Below are 18,720 nucleotides of genomic sequence, written 5' to 3' on the forward strand. Positions count from 1 at the left end.
CACAGAAAGCACTGAGCTAGGCTGAAACACCTGCATTTTGGAGCTGCCTTACTCAGATAAACAAAAAAAGAGACCATGTTTGTATGCGGCTTTATAAACTCAATTATATACACTACCGTTCAAACGTTTGGGGTCACTTAGAAATGTCCTTGTTTTTGAAAGAAAGCACATTTTTTGTCCATTAAAATAACATCAAATTGATCAGAAATACAGTGTAGACATTGTTAATGTTGTAAATTACCTTTGTTGCTGGAAAAGGCTGGGAAAAGGCTGATATTTCATGGAATATCTACACAGGCATACAGAGGCCCTTTATCAGCAACCATCACTCCTGTGTTCCAATGGCACGTTGTGTTAGCGAATCCAAGTTTATCACTTTAAAAAGCTAATTGATCATTAGAAAACAAGTTGAGTATCTGAGTATCTGGAGCATAAGCATTTCTGCATTTGATTACAGGCTCAAAATGGCCAGAAACAAATAACTTTCTTCTGAAACTTGTCAGTCTATTTTTGTTCTGAGAAATGAATGCTATTCCATGCAAGAAATTGCCAAGAAACTGAAGATCTCGTACAACACTGTGTACTACTCCCTTCACAGAACAGCGCAATCTGGTTCTAGGGTTAGGGTTGAACAGGGATGTGGACATGAAGCTAGGGTTAGGGTTGAGGCTAGGGTTAGGGTTGAACCGAGATGTGGGCATGAAGCTATGGTTAGAGTTGAGGCTAGGGGTCAGGGTTGAACCAGGATGTGGACATGAAGCTATGGTTAGGATTGAACCAGGATGTGGACATGAAGCCAGGGTTAGGGTTGAACCAGGATGTGGGCATGAAGCTAGGGTTAGAGTTGAGGCTAGGGGTTAGGTTTGAACCAGGATGTGGACATGAAGCTAGGGTTAGAGTTGAGGCGAGGGGTTAGGGTTGAACCGGGATGTGGACATGAAGCTAGGATTAGGGTTGAACCAGGATGTGGACATGAAGCTAGGATTAGGGTTGAACCGGGATGTGGACATGAAGCTAGGATTAGGGTTGAACCGGGATGTGGACATGAAGCCAGGGTTAGGGTTGAACCGGGATGTGGACATGATGCTAGGGTTAGGGTTGAGGCTAGGGGTTAGGGTTGAACCGGGATGTGGACATGAAGCTAGGGTTAGGGTTGAACCGGGATGTGGACATGATGCTAGGGTTAGGGTTGAGGCTAGGGGTTAGGGTTGAACCGGGATGTGGACATGAAGCTAGGGTTAGGGTTGAACCGGGATGTGGACATGATGCTAGGGTTAGGGTTGAGGCTAGGGGTTAGGGTTGAACCGGGATGTGGACATGAAGCTAGGATTAGGGTTGAGGCTAGGGTTGAACCGGGATGTGGACATGAAGCTAGGATTAGGGTTGAACCAGGATGTGGACATGAAGCTAGGATTAGGGTTGAACCGGGATGTGGACATGAAGGTAGGATTAGGGTTGAACCGGGATGTGGACATGAAGCTAGGGTTAGGGTTGAACCGGGATGTGGACATGAAGCTAGGTTTAGGGTTGAACCGGGATGTGGACATGAAGCTAGGATTAGGGTTGAACCGGGATGTGGACATGAAGCTAGGGTTAGGGTTGAACCAGGATGTAGACATGAAGTTAGGATTAGGGTTGAGGCTAGGGTTGAACCGGGATGTGGACATGAAGCTAGGGTTAGGGTTGAACCGGGATGTGGACATGATGCTAGGGTTAGGGTTGAGGCTAGGGGTTAGGGTTGAACCGGGATGTGGACATGAAGCTCGGATTAGGGTTGAGGCTAGGGTTGAACCGGGATGTGGACATGAAGCTAGGATTAGGGTTGAACCAGGATGTGGACATGAAAGTAGGATTAGGGTTGAACCGGGATGTGGACATGAAGCTAGGGTTAGGGTTGAACCGGGATGTGGACATGAAGCTAGGGTTAGGGTTGAACCGGGATGTAGACATGAGGCTAGGGTTAGGGTTGAACCGGGATGTGGACATGAAGCTAGGGTTAGGGTTGAACCAGGATGTGGACATGAAGCTAGGATTAGGGTTGAGGCTAGGGTTGAACCGGGATGTGGACATGAAGCTAGGATTAGGGTTGAACCAGGATGTGGACATGAAGCTAGGATTAGGGTTGAACCGGGATGTGGACATGAAGCTAGGATTAGGGTTGAACCGGGATGTGGACATGAAGCTAGGGTTAGGGTTGAACCAGGATGTGGACATGAAGCTAGGATTAGGGTTGAGGCTAGGGTTGAACCGGGATGTGGACATGAAGCTAGGATTAGGGTTGAACCGGGATGTGGACATGAGGCTAGGGTTAGGGTTGAACCGGGATGTGGACATGAAGCTAGGGTTAGGGTTGAACCGGGATGTGGACATGAGGCTAGGGTTAGGGTTGAACCGGGATGTGGACATGAAGCTAGGGTTAGGGTTGAACCAGGATATGGACATGAAGCTAGCATTAGGGTTGAGGCTAGGGTTGAACCGGGATGTGGACATGAAGCTAGGATTAGGGTTGAGGCTAGGGGTTAGGGTTGAACCGGGATGTGGACATGATGCTAGGATTAGGGTTGAGGCTAGGGGTGAGGGTTGAACCGGAATGTGGACATGATGCTAGGATTAGGGTTGAGGCTAGGGTTAGGGTTGAACCGAGATGTGGGCATGAAGCTATGGTTAGAGTTGAGGCTAGGGGTCAGAGTTGAACCAGGATGTGGACATGAAGCTATGGTTAGGGTTGAACCAGGATGTGGACATGAAGCCAGGGTTAGGGTTGAACCAGGATGTGGGCATGAAGCTAGGGTTAGAGTTGAGGCTAGGGTTAGGGTTAGGGTTGAACCGAGATGTGGGCATGAAGCTATGGTTAGAGTTGAGGCTAGGGTTATGGTTGAACCGGGATGTGGACATGAAGCTAGGGTTAGGGTTGAACCGGGATGTGGACATGAAGCTAGGGTTAGGGTTGAACCGGGATGTGGACATGATGCTAGGGTTAGGGTTGAGGCTAGGGGTTAGGGTTGAACCGGGATGTGGACATGAAGCTCGGATTAGGGTTGAGGCTAGGGTTGAACCGGGATGTGGACATGAAGCTAGGATTAGGGTTGAACCAGGATGTGGACATGAAAGTAGGATTAGGGTTGAACCGGGATGTGGACATGAAGCTAGGGTTAGGGTTGAACCGGGATGTGGACATGAAGCTAGGATTAGGGTTGAACCAGGTTGAGGCTAGGTTTTGAACCGGGATGTGGACATGAAGCTAGGGTTAGGGTTGAACCAGGATGTGGACATGAAGCTAGGGTTAGGGTTGAACCAGGATGTGGACATGAAGCTAGGATTAGGGTTGAGGCTAGGGTTGAACCGGGATGTGGACATGAAGCTAGGATTAGGGTTGAACCAGGAGGCTAGCTAGGTTAGGGTTGAACCGGGATGTGGACATGAAGCTAGGGTTAGGGTTGAACCAGGATGTGGACATGAAGCTAGGATTAGGGTTGAGGCTAGGGTTGAACCGGGATGTGGACATGAAGCTAGGATTAGGGTTGAACCGGGATGTGGACATGAGGCTAGGGTTAGGGTTGAACCGGGATGTGGACATGAAGCTAGGGTTAGGGTTGAACCGGGATGTGGACATGAGGCTAGGGTTAGGGTTGAACCGGGATGTGGACATGAAGCTAGGGTTAGGGTTGAACCAGGATGTGGACATGAAGCTAGGATTAGGGTTGAGGCTAGGGTTGAACCGGGATGTGGACATGAAGCTAGGATTAGGGTTGAGGCTAGGGGTTAGGGTTGAACCGGGATGTGGACATGATGCTAGGATTAGGGTTGAGGCTAGGGGTTAGGGTTGAACCGGAATGTGGACATGATGCTAGGATTAGGGTTGAGGCTAGGGGTTAGGGTTGAACCGGGATGTGGACATAAACTAGGATTAGGGTTGAGGCTAGGGGTTAGGGTTGAACCGGGATGTGGACATGATGCTAGGGTTAGAGCTGGGGGATGGATCCAGTGATTAGGTGGGACTGGGACTGAAGTTGAAGTTGGAGCGACTGGGTGTAGAATCTTACCTGTGTGAATGAACCATTATCAGATATGATCAGACACACGAAAACACAGGTAGCACAGGTAGCACAGTATCAGAAACGAACACACAAACACTGCGGGTCCTATGGGGCCCACCCTCCATTCCCCTTCTGTCAGGGGTCCATCCCCAGCAGTGGAACCCAGCAGTGGAAACCCAGTAAGTCACCTGACAGTTCTATTCAGATCCCTATCAACGACCACTTATCCCCCAGACAACCACGAGACACCCCAAGCGCTAACGTAGACGCGCCTGGGAACACAGTCCTCAGGTTTACACACTCATTCAGCGCGGTGACAGGCCGAGCCTGAGAGAGGATTTGCTGATTACCCTCGTCTCCCTATCTCTCCTTCCTGCGCCACTCAGTAGGTTGAATGATCTACCTTTTCAGAGTTTAGTAGCGTCATCAATTTCTCGTTCGTGTCAGTGTGTTATCTGTGCTGGTCGGGCAGGAGACGTGTGTGTGTGTGTGTGTGTGTCTGTGTTGTGGGGCAGGGGAGATAGGGCTGCATGTGCAGGGCTGTTGGGGCTGTGTGTGTCGCTGCCATCCCTGGCTCATTGAATTATTCAGACCTCTGCTTCATTGTGTCAGAAAGCTTCTGCCCCCGTTCCACTGCAATCAGCACGCATATCAGCTAGTGTGTGTGCCAGAGTGCGCATGCACACACACACACACACACACACACAAAACAGGGAACATCAAACAACACATAAACATAATCCAGAATCTGACAAAACACAACCCAAAGATAGAAGCGCGTTAACACACAATGGGACAGGTGATACCCCTGAGAGAAGGCACAGAGAGCGGGGGCACATAGTTTAAATGACACACACACACACAGAGAGAGAGAGAAGCCCTAGACATGTGTCCTAGACATGTGAGCACAGTGAAGGGGGACAAAGCATTCTGGCGACACACAGAGGTCAGACAAACAACGGAGGTAGTGACAGGTTTCTGCAACCAGGGAACGTGAGTCACCTTGCTGTCTTCTCCACTTACTCAACACCTCATTCTTGCACCTCCACGCACGCGTGGTAATGAGATGGAGCAGCTCAAGAGAGAGAGACAGAGAGATTAAACCCAATGAAAGACACACAGAGAAAGCAAGAGAGAAGTAAGAGATATGGAAAGGAACTTCCAACCAGAGGGCAGAAGAGACAGCCAGTATAAATACACACAATCTTCAGCACAGAGAAGGAAGAGGGGGTAAATATGTTAACTCTTTTTTCTTAAAACGCCACTGTCTGTTACGGGCTTGTAAGTAAGCATTTCACGGGTAATATTGTATTCGGCGCATGTGACAAATAAAATGTGATTTGATTTGAAGAGAGAGAGAGTGATTATCTCGCTCTTTTTTTTAAAAAACGGAATGTGTCCGTTCACATTGCGGTCATAGTCACAGCGGCAGGCGGCCTTGCAGGTTAAGAGCGCTGGGCCGACCACCGAAAGTTAGAGGTGAAAAATCTGCCGATGTGCCCTTCAGCAAAGCACTTAACCCTAATTGCTCCTGTAAGTCACTCTGGATAAGAGCGTCTGCTATAAATGACTACAATTTATTTGAGAGTATGCTTCGGCCAAGGGCTAGAGACACTACTGTGCGGCGTGCATGTCCCGCCTGGCTCCTTGACTTGGATGTCCTTGGTCTGATGGACCCTATGAAAACATTGACTTTAGCCCTGTCCTTCTCTGACGAGGGAGATGTAGTCATGTAGTAACTGATCTAATGGTGATCTAATGGTGATTAAAGTCTGTCTGATGCTGATCCACATCTACACAAGGTTATGGCGTGAGATGTGTGTACTTGTCACTGTAGAATTGTCAGTGCCCACATGAAAAACACACTACAGTTTACTATAGATTACGACAGTACTTACTATAGAATTATGTAGTAAACTGTAGTGTACTGTAGAATACTATACTACACACTAATATCCTTCGATCATGTGTAGTACTTACTATAGAATGTTGTAGAATACTATAGTAAATACAACAGTATACGACAGGGCGCAAAAACACTTGTGAATACTACAGTAATGTCCGCAAAAAACTCTATAGTAAATAGTTCAGTATACTACAGTCTGCAAAAACACTACAGTAGTTACTATAGTATACACTTCAATATTTATACTATGGTAAACTGTAAATACTCCTTTAGTCCACAAAAACACTACAGTAATTACTATAGTATACACTTCAATATTTATACTATGGTAAACTGTAAATACTCCTTTAGTCCACAAAAACACTACAGTAATTACTATAGTATACACTTCAATATTTATACTATAGTAAACTGTAAATACTCCTTTAGTCCACAAAAACACTACAGTAGTTACTATAGTATACACTTCAATATTTATACTATGGTAAACTGTAAATACTCCTTTAGTCCACAAAAACACTACAGTAATTACTATAGTATATGCACAGTATTTTTACGATATTAAACTGTAAATACTACTTTAGTACACAAGAACACTATAGTACTATAGTATTTGTACCATAGTACAATACCATAATAAAATGTGGCTGTGTACAATGCTCAGTGTGAATGTAAACCTTTTCCTGAGATTAGCTATACGTGTCATGTTGGAATTGTTTTTGTGTAATACAACGACATATAGCCTTTCACACCCCCATGCCATTACATTCAGCACATAGTGTCTACGAAGCACGTCACTAATAAGGATCCATTCAAGGTTTCCTTCATGGCAATTTATCAATGGAATCAACCACATTGAAGTCAAATCCTGCTCTGTGCTGAGTCACAAACAAACAGCAATCAGAGTCGTGTTCAACTTCCTTTTCATCCCCCAGCCCTCGGCGGCTGAATACCAGACAGACTGAGATGCGAAGGGATCGTTCAGAGGGGAAATGAATGAAATGGAATGCAGAAAAAGAAGGCATAATCTGTCACATGCTGTTGATCCTTCCATTGTGCCTATTACAACCCTCCACACTGAAATGGTCTTTTGATGAGATACATGGGATGTATTGACTCATTAAGGCTCTCGTTAATTAAGCGCAATAGAAGTGAATACATTCGTTATTGCGTTTTCGCACCTCAAAAGCATGCTAATGAGACTGGGTTCCTCTGCTATACGCCGCTGTTAGACTGGCGTGTGATTGCTTACGCTTTCATGACGAGCAGGTTTAATGGCGCACGTTACGCCACGAACGTCTGCTGTGTCAATGTGTGTCTCTATGTGTTTGTGTGTCGATATCATGGAAGCAGACTGCAAATTTGAACTTCCCTTTTGGGGAAGCTAAACCTCAGCAACACTGAAACGGGTTCTCCTCTCCTCCTCCTCCCCTCTATTACAGGGCCGTGACATGATCTACAAGGTTAACTCTGCTCTTACGGTGAAATTCGTCAACATCTGTGATGTTTACGTCACATGACCCAAACCAATGACTCTAACCGTCACGTACCTTCTTTACAGCATCGTAAACGAGTGCACGCCAAAGAATTGTGAGAGCATGAAGAATAGAAGAGAACAGACGCATTTTACATGAATGAAAAGCATGTTTCCTGTTAACTTTGACCCTTTTGGACGTGAGTGAGGAGTGAAGCAGGTTAGATGAAGAGAAGAGGGGTGAGATGGGGAGAGAAGTAATCCCTTTTCCAAATGCAGCAGTGCTTTTAAAATCAGGATTAAACACCCGTTGTTTGTCTCCTTAATCCTGTGATCATGTGATGGTATGGTGTTGTGTGTGTGTGTGTGTGTGTGTGGTGTGTGCCGGGTGTGTACGCGCATGGAGATTGTAATTAAGCAATAATACATTCAAGTCCATATGTTATGACATTTTTATCATGGCTGTGACGTGGTCATAGCCACGAGGCGAAGCCGACAAGTTACCAGCATTAAAAAGCAAGATTATTATTATTATTTGTATTTTTTACCTGATGCTACATTCACTAACACTGGTTGTCAAGTGTAATTTGAGGTGTTCTCTGGTCTTTAGTTCTATGTCCATTGACTGCCATGTAAAGCTAAACTAAACAAGCGCTGGTGGATCATTCCGGGAACATTGCAGGTTGCTGGCCAACTACACAGCAAACTAGCTACATTTCATGTTGTTTTACCAGTTCGGATGCTGATTGGTGATTTGGACTGGCTGAGAAAAGCTGCATTCCTCTCTCCTCTGCCGACACATTCATTAATACGGGAGACTGTGGAGATCGAATTACAATATTACTAAATTTTTGCAAATGTCGGAGATAATGTCTAGGCGCTTTTTACAGTGGAGATCAAGTTAATTAATTGCGTGGCTAAAATTAGTAGTACTAGCAGTAGCAGAAGCAGTAGTAGTAGTAGTTGCTGGTCACCAACGTAATTAGAACAGTTAAAATAAATGTTTTGTCATACCCGTGGTATACAGTCTGATATACCACAGCTGTCAGCCAATCAGCAGTCAGGGCTTGAACCCCCCAGTTAATCATTATGAATGAACCCTCTTAAAAAAAGGACTGAACTTCCTTCACTTCTCTGTGTGCCTACCTCTCTCCATATATTTCTCTTTCTCACATGGTCTAGCCAGTGCATTTACTTGTGGTTTTGCCCTACATGGCAAAGTGAAGAGGAGTAGATAACATCTCTGTAAGCTTTCCCCACTAACAGGAGAAAGGGGTTAAGAACAGAGAGATGAGACAGAATAAACCCGACCTGATTCCAAACACTGTGCACGTCTAAAAACACATATACCCAACTGTATCTCAATGCTAACTCACACACACGCACACAGAGAGAGATACACACACACTCACACAGAGAGAAACACACACACACAGAGGTACACACACACACAGAGGTACACACACTTCGGGAGACTTCCAGACTAAACACAGCCGTAAACATATTCCACATTCATGTCCTGTCCCTCCAGTCCCTCCAGGCAGGCTGATGCCAGGTCACAGATGGTCCGTTGCTGTTGGTTTATCAACCAAATCTCAGCTCTAAAGTTACCAAAGAAAGGATCAATCCTAAATGACTGCATCAGTACGTTGTGGGAGGAGATGAGGATGATTGGAGGAGAGGATTATTGGAGAGAGAAGGGTGATGGGAGGAGAGGAGGATCATGGGAGAAGATGGGGGTTGTGGGAGCACACCTGTTGTAGAGGAGGATGTCAGGGGTCCAGATCTGGCTGGAGGGGAAACGTAGGTTCTGAACCCCGGGGTAGTTCTCTGGATTCCAACTCAGGTACACATCAGTCCAGTACTGAGGACAGAACACAGAGATACACATCATAGATAATCACACAGCAGAGAGGCACATCAGTCCAGTACTGAAGACAGAACACAGAGATACACATCATAGATAATCACACAGCAGAGAGGCACATCAGTCCAGTACTGAAGACAGAACACAGAGATACACATCAGAGATAATCACACAGCAGAGAAGCACATCAGTCCAGTACTGAAGACAGAACACAGAGATACACATCAGAGATAATCACACAGCAGAGAAGCACATCAGTCCAGTACTGAAGACAGAACACAGAGATACACATCATAGATAATCACACAGCAGAGAGGCACATCAGTCCAGTACATCAGAACCAATACTCAGAAGACAGAACATCAGTCCAGTACTGAAGACAGAACACAGAGATACACATCATAGATAATCACACAGCAGAGAGGCACATCAGTCCAGTACTGAGGACAGAACACAGAGATACACATCAGAGATAATCACACAGCAAAGAGGTACATCAAGTACTGAGGGGGGGCAGTCTGTCTGTGATAAAAGATCCAGTCTGAGCTTGGGTCTTGGCAGTCTGTCAACTGAAGGGTTGTGACAGCACTTGTCTCTTATGAGTTCACGCGAGTTGACAGACATTGAAATGTATTTCCCATGGCCCGCCTGGGAAGCGTCGCATAAACCACACAGCAATGACACTGATTGGCTAGAAAATTGAGGCTGACATCCTGTCAGGAAGACTTCTATAAAGGAGTAAATGACTCAATAAAAAATCTAATGGAAATGAATTGATGGGAAATTGGACAGAGGTCTGTTTGTAGTGACTGTGGAGAGTGGAGGCGTTGTTCTCCTTCTCCTGGGTCGTGTCGATGGTAGAGACCAGACAAGGTGAACCGCATGACCCTCTCACAAATCCAACCTCATCAACTCTCCATAAGCATGTATCCTCCAGATTACCAAGGAAACATCGGGATAAGCAATCAAAGCTCTATGTCCAATCCAATATGTTGGATCAAGCTCAGACTGGCTAAGAGAAACTAGCAGTTTTAACTTAACAGAAGCAATATTTCAAGAGACAATACGGACAGGCTATTGTCATCTCAATATACACCTAACAGGATGTGGTGGTACCAGACAACACCTGCGGCATATCAACTTGAGATGGTGTTACTGCCTTTTTGGTGGGATGGGGGGATATGACAACATCATGAGTCACAGTGTCATTCAGTCCTCAACCATTTCCACTCACCAGCTGTAGCCATGCGTTGGTCATCAGAACCTGGTTCTTCTCGTCCTGACCAAACAGAGAAGAGAAGAAAAGAACAATTCAATTCAACCGCCACAACAGGAAATCATCACAGTGAATAGAAAGAGGTAAGGTGTCGCTGAGTGCCTACTGTAGGTTCAGCATGGGTGCAAAACAACTGGGGTGTGAAACCTCTCTAAAAACTGCATTTATGTAACCACAGTGTTTTTCTACGCATTGGTTTCAGTAGAGGCATGTAGCACATCATTATTAGATGCCTCATTTCAAAATCTCAAACAACAAGCCCTGTGGACCTAAACAACCCAACACACAGCAGAGAGAGAGAGAGAGAGAGAGAGAGAGAGAGAGAGAGAGAGAGAGAGAGAGAGAGAGAGAGAGAGAGAGAGAGAGAGAGAGAGAGAGAGAGATTGAGAGAGAGAGAGAGAGAGAGAGAGAAAGAAAGAAAGAGAGAAAAAGAAAGAAGAGAAAGAGAGAGAAAAAGAAAGACAGAAAGAGAAAGAGAGAGAGAGAAAGAGAGAGGAAGATTGGTTTGATGAAGAATGCAAAAATCTAAGAAAGAAATTGAGAAACCTGTCCGACCAAAAACATAGAAACCCGGAAAACCTGAGTCTACGCCTTCACTATGGTGAATCACTAAAACAATACAGAAATACACTACGGAAAAAGAAGGAACAGCATGTCAGAAATCAGCTCAATGCAATTGAAGAATCCATAGACTCTAACCACTTCTGGGAAAATTTTAAAACACTAAACAAACAACAACACGAAGAATTATCTATCCAAAATGGAGATGTATGGGTAAACCACTTCTCCAATCTTTTTGGCTCTATAACAAAGAATAAAGAGCAAAAACACATACATGATCAAATACAGATCTTAGAATCAACTATTAAAGACTACCAGAACCCACTGGATTCTCCAATTACATTGAATGAGTTACAGGACAAAATAAAAACCCTCCAACCCAAACAGGCCTGTGGTGTTGATGGTATCCTCAATGAAATGATCAAATATACAGACAACAAATTCCAATTGGCTATACAGTAACCTTGGGAAAATCCTCTTCATTATTATTAACAGCAGACTCGTACATTTCCTCAATGAAAACAATGTACTGAGCAAATGTCAAATTGGCTTTTTAGCAAATTACTGTAAAACAGACCATGTATTCACCCTGCACACCCTAATTGACAACCAAACAAACCAAAACAAAGGCAAAGTCTTCTCATGCTTTGTTGATTTCAAAAAAGCCTTCGACTCAATTTGGCATGAGGGTCTGCTATACAAACTGATGGAAAGTGGTGTTGGGGGTAAAACATACGACATTATAAAATCCATGTACACAAACAACAAGTGTGCGGTTAAAATTGGCAAAAAACACACACATTTCTTCACACTGGGTCGTGGGGTTAGACAGGGATGCAGCTTAAGCCCCACCCTCTTCAACATATATATCAACGAATTGGCGCGGGCACTAGAAAAGTCTGCAGCACCCGGCCTCCCCCTGCTAGAATCCAAAGTCAAATGTCTGCTGTTTGCTGAGGATCTGGTGCTTCTGTCACCAACCAAGGAAGGCCTACAGCAGCACCTAGATCTTATGCACAGATTCTGTCAGACCTGGGCCCTGACAGTAAATCTCAGTAAGACCAAAATAATGGTGTTCCAAAAAAGGTCCAGTCACCAGGACCACAAATACAAATTCCATCTAGACACTGTTGCCCTAGAGCACACAAAAACTATACATACCTTGGCCTAAACATCAGCGCCACAGGTAACTTCCACAAAGCTGTGAACGATCTGAGAGACAAGGCAAGAAGGGCATTCTATGCCATCAAAAGAAACATAAATTTCAACATACCAATTAGGATTTGGCTAAAAATACTTGAATCAGTCATAGAGCCCATTGCCCTTTATGGTTGTGAGGTCTGGGGTCCGCTCACCAACCAAGACTTCACAAAATGGGACAAACACCAAATTGAGACTCTGCACGCAGAATTCTGCAAAAATATCCCCGTGTACAACGTAAAACACCAAATAATGCATGCAGAGCAGAATTAGGCTGATACCTGCTAATTATCAAAATGCAGAAAAGAGCGGTTAAATTCCACAACCACCTAAAAGGAAGCGATTCACAAACCTTCCATAACAAAGCCATCACCTACAGAGAGATGAACCTGGAGAAGAGTCCCCTAAGCAAGCTGGTCCTGGGGCTCTGTTCACAAACACAAACACACCATACAGAGCCCCAGGACAACAGCACAATTAGACCCAACCAAATCATGAGAAAACAAAAAGATAATTACTTAACACATTGGAAAGAATTAACAAACAAAACAGAGCAAACTAGAATGCGATTTGGCCCTACACAGAGAGTACACAGCGGCAGAATACCTGACCACTGTGACTGACCCAAAATTAAGGAAAGATTTGACTATGTACAGACTCAGTGAGCATAGCCTTGCTATTGAGAAAGGCCGCCGTAGGCAGACATGGCTCTCAAGAGAAGACAGGCTATGTGCTCACTGCCCACAAAATGAAGTGGAAACTGAGCTGCACTTCCTAACCTCCTGCCCAATGTATGACCATATTAGAGAGACATATTTCCCTCAGATTACACAGATCCACAAAGAATTCGAAAACAAATCCAATTTTGAAAAACTCCCATATCTACTGGGTGAAATTCCACAGTGTGCCATCACAGCAGCAAGATTTGTGACCTATTGCCACGAGAAAAGGGCAACCAGTGAAGAACAAACACCATTGTAAATACAACCCATATTTATGCTTATTTATTTTATCTTGTGTCCTTTAACCATCTGTACATAGTTAAAACACTGTATATATATATATATATATATATATATATATATATATATATATATATATATATATATATATATAATATGACATTTGTAATGTCTTTACTGTTTTGAAACTTCTGTATGTGTAATGTTTACTGTTAATGATTGTTGTTTTTCACTTTATATATTCACTTTGTATGTTGTCTACCTCACTTGCTTTGGCAATGTTAACACATGTTTCCCATGCCAATAAAGCCCTTGAATTGAAATTGAATTGAGAGAGAGAGAGAGAGAAAGAGAGAGAAAGAGAAAGGAGAGAGAGAGAGCTCAGATTTCATGATCTGAGTAAATAGGGCACTTAGCAAGATGTAAGGTGTCCTTTTGTCTTGTTCTCTGCTCTGACTACATTATCTCTCTCTCTCTCTTTGCAGATCTCAGTTTTTGGTCTGTTTCTGCCTCTCTTCAACTCTATCAGTCATTAACACCCACTTCCATCAATTAGGGCTGAGTTATGTGCCAAATATTTCTACATATCCAGGATTCCATCAAATGACCCAGATGATGGAGACGGAAAAGTTCCATTCTTTTTAAAGTGAATGTAGAGATGCTTCGCAGATCGCCCTCTCAGTGTGCGTGTTCTGATCCCGCAGTAATGGTATCTGACTAGCAAACTGGGTCGGGGAGAGATGGGAGTTGGGGGATGTTAGGGTCAAATCTATGAAGGGAAAACATTAACCCTCCAACTCAAGGGTGATCACAGCAGCACACACACACACACACACACACATTAGTAATTTGACACTCTTATCCAGAGCAATTTACAGAAGCAATTAGGGTTAAGTACCTTGCACACACACACACACACACACACACACACACACACACACACACACACACACACACACACACACACACACACACACACACACACACACACACACACACACACACACGTTGTCTCTCCAATAGAAAGTTACAAAAAAAATATAATGTCTTCAAAATGTCAAAATACCTTGGCATTTAAAACAATATTTCCTATCTTAATGTTTTAAGATTGTTATCATTCTCATCCGTTGCCCTAACAATGTGTCTCAGCTGGTGTCTGGTACCTGTCGAATTGCTGTCCATGAGGAGCCAGGAGCCAATCAAAACTAACTGGCTCCCCTACACAAGCAGCAGAGAGACATCAACAGATTGGAAAGTAATTAGCTAGCATGATGAAGAAGGCAATGTACAGGATGTGGTGGGATGTGAAAAAAGGAATTCTCTCTCCCACAAACAAACACAAACACAAACACCCCATGCTATCAAATCCAGCATTATCTTAGAGACTTTCCAGGAAGATTAGCATACTTTATAGCCAGTCGTTTTTAAATTAGTGCTCAAGAGCCAAAACGGGTCCCCCGAAAAATGTGTACTACATCATATATGGGCAGATGTCTGCAGTATGTCATTGCTCTCTCTCTCTCTCCCTGCTGTGTCACCTAGCCATTAGGTACAGCCTGAAACCTCAATGGATAATGCTGGGCAGGCCTGTGCCAGCCTTCTTTCACTGTGAAACCGTCAATGTGCATCTTGCTAGCTGTCACTCAAATGAGGGGCTGAAGATCATTAGCTAACATTTTAATTGCATTCGTGAGGTCGGGCACTGATGTTGGGCAATTAGGCCCGCATTCGGCATTTCAATTCATCCCAAAGGTTCAATGGTGTTGACGTCAGGGCTCTGTGGAGGCCAGTCAAGTTCTTTCACAACAATCTCAACAAACCACTTTGTGCACGGGAGCATTGTCATGCTGAACCAGGGAAGGGCCTTCCTCAAATTGTTGCCAAAAAGTTGTAAGCACAGAATCATCTAGAATGTCATTCTATGCTGTAGTGTTAAGATTTCCCTACACTAGAACTCAGGGGCCAGAACCATGAAAAACAGCACCAGACCATTATTCCTCCTCCACCAAAATGTACAGTTGCCACTATGCATTCAGGTAGGAGGCATCCGCCAAACCCAGATTCGGACAGCCAGATGGTGAAGCGTGATTCATCACTCCAGAGAACGGGTTTCCACTGCTCCAGAGGACAATGCCGGTGAGCTTTACATCACTCCAGCCGACGCTTGGCATTGTGCATGGTGATCTTAGGCTTGTGAGCGGCTGTTCGGCCATGGAAACCCATTTCATAAATCTCCCAATAAACAGTTCTTGTGCTGAGGTTGCTTGTTAGGTGTGTCCAATCTTTTGACTGGTACTGTATGTAAATTAGATATTTCTGTATTTCATTTTCAATGAATTAGCAAAAATGTCTAAAAACATGTTTTTCACTTTGTCATTATGGGGTATTGTCTGTAGATGGTTGAGAAAAAAAACATTTATTTAATCAATTTTCAATTTAGGCTGTAACACAACAAAATGTGAAATAGGTCAAGGGTTAGGAACGTTGAAAGCACTGTAGTTCCAGGCACTTTGCGCATTGAAGCTGTTCTGGCGGGTCATGGTGGCCCAGCACCCTAATGAGACACGTAATGTTGGTGTTTCCTTTATTTTGGCTGTTACCTGTATGTGCGCTTCCTTCAGTGTGTGTGCGTGTGGAGCGCCAGTCAGTCAATGTTGTTTACATAAAGGTGATAAATACATTAACAACTCTAAAGCTGTCAGTGCTTCCCTGAGGATCAATGTTTTGGGAAGCACTAACATACTGTATCCCGGCTAATATCCACCGTGCTATGCTAACAGCAAACAGGCTCTGAGACCATTTGGACTACGCTAGGCTAATACTGAATCTGCTATGTTAATACGAGCTGTGCTGGCTTACAATAGCTACTGAAGCCTGGCGTGTTTGCATTCGGATGGCCTGACCAATGACCAGTGTTTCAGAAAGGCTAAATTGACTATGCTAATCAGCTACTGGAATACCAAATGAGTTTATTACTGTTGACCGAGAGACATTACTGCCAGTGATTACCATTACCACACGTAATCAAGCAGTAATGTTATTGCCTGTAACTGTGATTCATTGAACCATGTGTAGAGCTGTGCTGTAGCTATGAAGGTTACATATGACATATTGGACACTGGGAGAGATTTCATGCTTAAAGCAGCTCTTCCTCAGAAATAATCAAGTGTCACATTCTCACCAACTCAATTTAGAAATCTGAGGAGAGACAAAGGTAGGTTGTTTTTTTATGCATAACTCAGGTCAACATTGGGCCACATTAAGTGTTTAATGTAACTGGAAAATAAACTAAAAGACGGCTCTGCACGATAAACCCAGCCAGGTCACCTGTGATACAAGTCGGTATTCGACGTCCATCCATGTCTGAGGACGTCGGGAGATGACGTGGAAACCAGCCACTAGGGGCAGCAGTGAGCACTGGTACCTTTAAGTAGGTTTCGGTTTTGCCGGGTGTTGTGGACGGGGATGGTGGATGGTTGTAAGCACCTGCCTCTGATTCCAAAGGGCCAAATGTTGCCTGTTTGAATCCAGCGATAGAAGACTGTTTTTGATATTTTTGTTTTAAGCCTATCCCAAACCTTAACCATTGTGAGTTCATGCCTAACCTTAAAAATGTGGAGTTAATGCCCGAAAGGTTGACCTTAAACACTTCAAAATGTTACGTTTGAGAAACATTGATAAACGTCTAATTCTGACTTGAAACTGTGAGAGCTGGGATAAACCACACACCCACACACATTATTACAGTGTTTGGTGAAGCTTCCTGGCAGCCGGTCAACAGTAACACGTGTTACAATGTTTCAAATGTTTGTTTCAAATGTTTTAAAAAATTGCACTGCATACTTTTCCTGCTCTTTTAACGGATTAAGAGTGGCTTTGATAGCGATGGATTGTCCAAACGTTCTGGAAAACTCATCACATTTTCTACGGATTTACAAATGACATGCACCTCCTCTGGCACTGCATATCCGAGACAACCTTCAGTACTTCGGGAACAGCTGGTAAGGGCAGCAGGAGGAAAATACTAACAATAGAAGTTATTAACAGACCTAATATACATGGAAAACACAATCTCTCACGTCAATGCAGAGCTCTAGCTGAATTATGGAATGTCGCAAAATACATCCCAGCATGCTCCAGAGACTCCGAATGTGCTCGTTTGTAATTCAAGATCATTGGTTAACAAAGTGGATGCATTTGAACTGCTCCTTCAATCAGTAGATGCAGTTACTGGATGGATCACTGAAACATGGGCCCGCGAAAATATCCCAGATGAATCTCTTTTCGTACAAGACTATCAGCTGTTCAGAAACGACTGGTCCAGAGAGGGGATGAGAGGAGCTATGGATGTAAATCACAATATTCAGGAAAAGAGAAGAACTGACCTAGAGAAAGAGGAGTTTATTTTCAATTTAACGAACAAATTCTTATTTTCAATGACAGCCTAGGAACAGTGGGTTAACTGCCTGATCAGGGGCAGAACGACGATGACCTTGTCAGCTCGGGGATTTGAACTTGCAACCTTGCGGTTACTAGTCCAACGCTCTAACCACTAGGCTACCCTGCCACCCCACAATGATGGCCTACCGGGGAACAGTGGGCTGACTGCCTTGTTCAGGGGCAGAACAACCGATTTTTTACCTTGTCAGCTCAGGGATTCGATCCAGCAAACTTTCGGTTGCTGGCCAACCCTCTAACCACTAGGCTACCTGCCTCCCCTGCCGTATATGTGGCTTCAGCTTTGTCCTAAACCACTCGGCAGCTCAGTTTCAACTCTGGTAGTGGTAGCACCTCAGTACCTCCAGGCTCTGATCAGGCCCTACACCCAAACAAGGGCACGCGTTCATCCACCTCTGGCCTGCTCGCCTCCCTACCACTGAGGAAGTACAGTTCCCGCTCAGCCCAGTCAAAACTGTTCGCTGCTCTGGCCCCCCAATGGTGGAACAAACTCCCTCACGACGCCAGGACAGCGGAGTCAATCACCACCTTCCGGAGACACCTGAAACCCCACCTCTTCAAGGAATACCTAGGATAGGGTAAGTAAGGATAAGTAATCCTTCTCACCCCCCCTTTAAGATTTAGATGCACTATTGTAAAGTGGCTGTTCCACTGGATGTCATAAGGTGTATGCACCAATTTGTAAGTCGCTCTGGATAAGAGCGTCTGCTAAATGACTTAAATGTAAATGTAAATGTAGTACTCTACCATCCACTATGGGCAAATGAGAAAACACTTCAGCATAACACTGTGGATTATCTCATAAATACAATCCATGTCCTCAGGATGTCCATGCTGTGTAGACTTTAATCACCTGCCCATCAAGATGCTGACAAACTCCCATCCAGACATGAAACAAGTGGACATGATCAGAGGGGACTCCATCTTAGATTGGATCATTATAAATCTGAAGAATCACTACAAACACCCCCCACTGTAC

At 44.3% G+C, this 18,720-nt stretch overlaps 1 protein-coding gene across 1 annotated transcript in view; it reads right to left on the reverse strand.

Moving 5' to 3' along the window:
* LOC118363490 (neuronal acetylcholine receptor subunit alpha-7-like) overlaps positions 1 to 18,720 on the reverse strand; it is a 68,967-nt gene that overhangs the window by 13,359 nt on the left and 36,888 nt on the right. Inside the window, exons 4-5 of the mRNA XM_035744399.2 lie at positions 10,519 to 10,563; positions 9,172 to 9,281 (exon numbers count right to left, since the gene is read on the reverse strand). Of these exons, the coding sequence (XP_035600292.2) occupies positions 9,172 to 9,281; positions 10,519 to 10,563 (155 nt within the window). The remainder of the gene's footprint in view (positions 1 to 9,171; positions 9,282 to 10,518; positions 10,564 to 18,720) is intronic.

This window comes from Oncorhynchus keta, chromosome 30 (assembly GCF_023373465.1).
Source record: "Oncorhynchus keta strain PuntledgeMale-10-30-2019 chromosome 30, Oket_V2, whole genome shotgun sequence".
Lineage (NCBI taxonomy): Eukaryota > Metazoa > Chordata > Actinopteri > Salmoniformes > Salmonidae > Oncorhynchus > Oncorhynchus keta.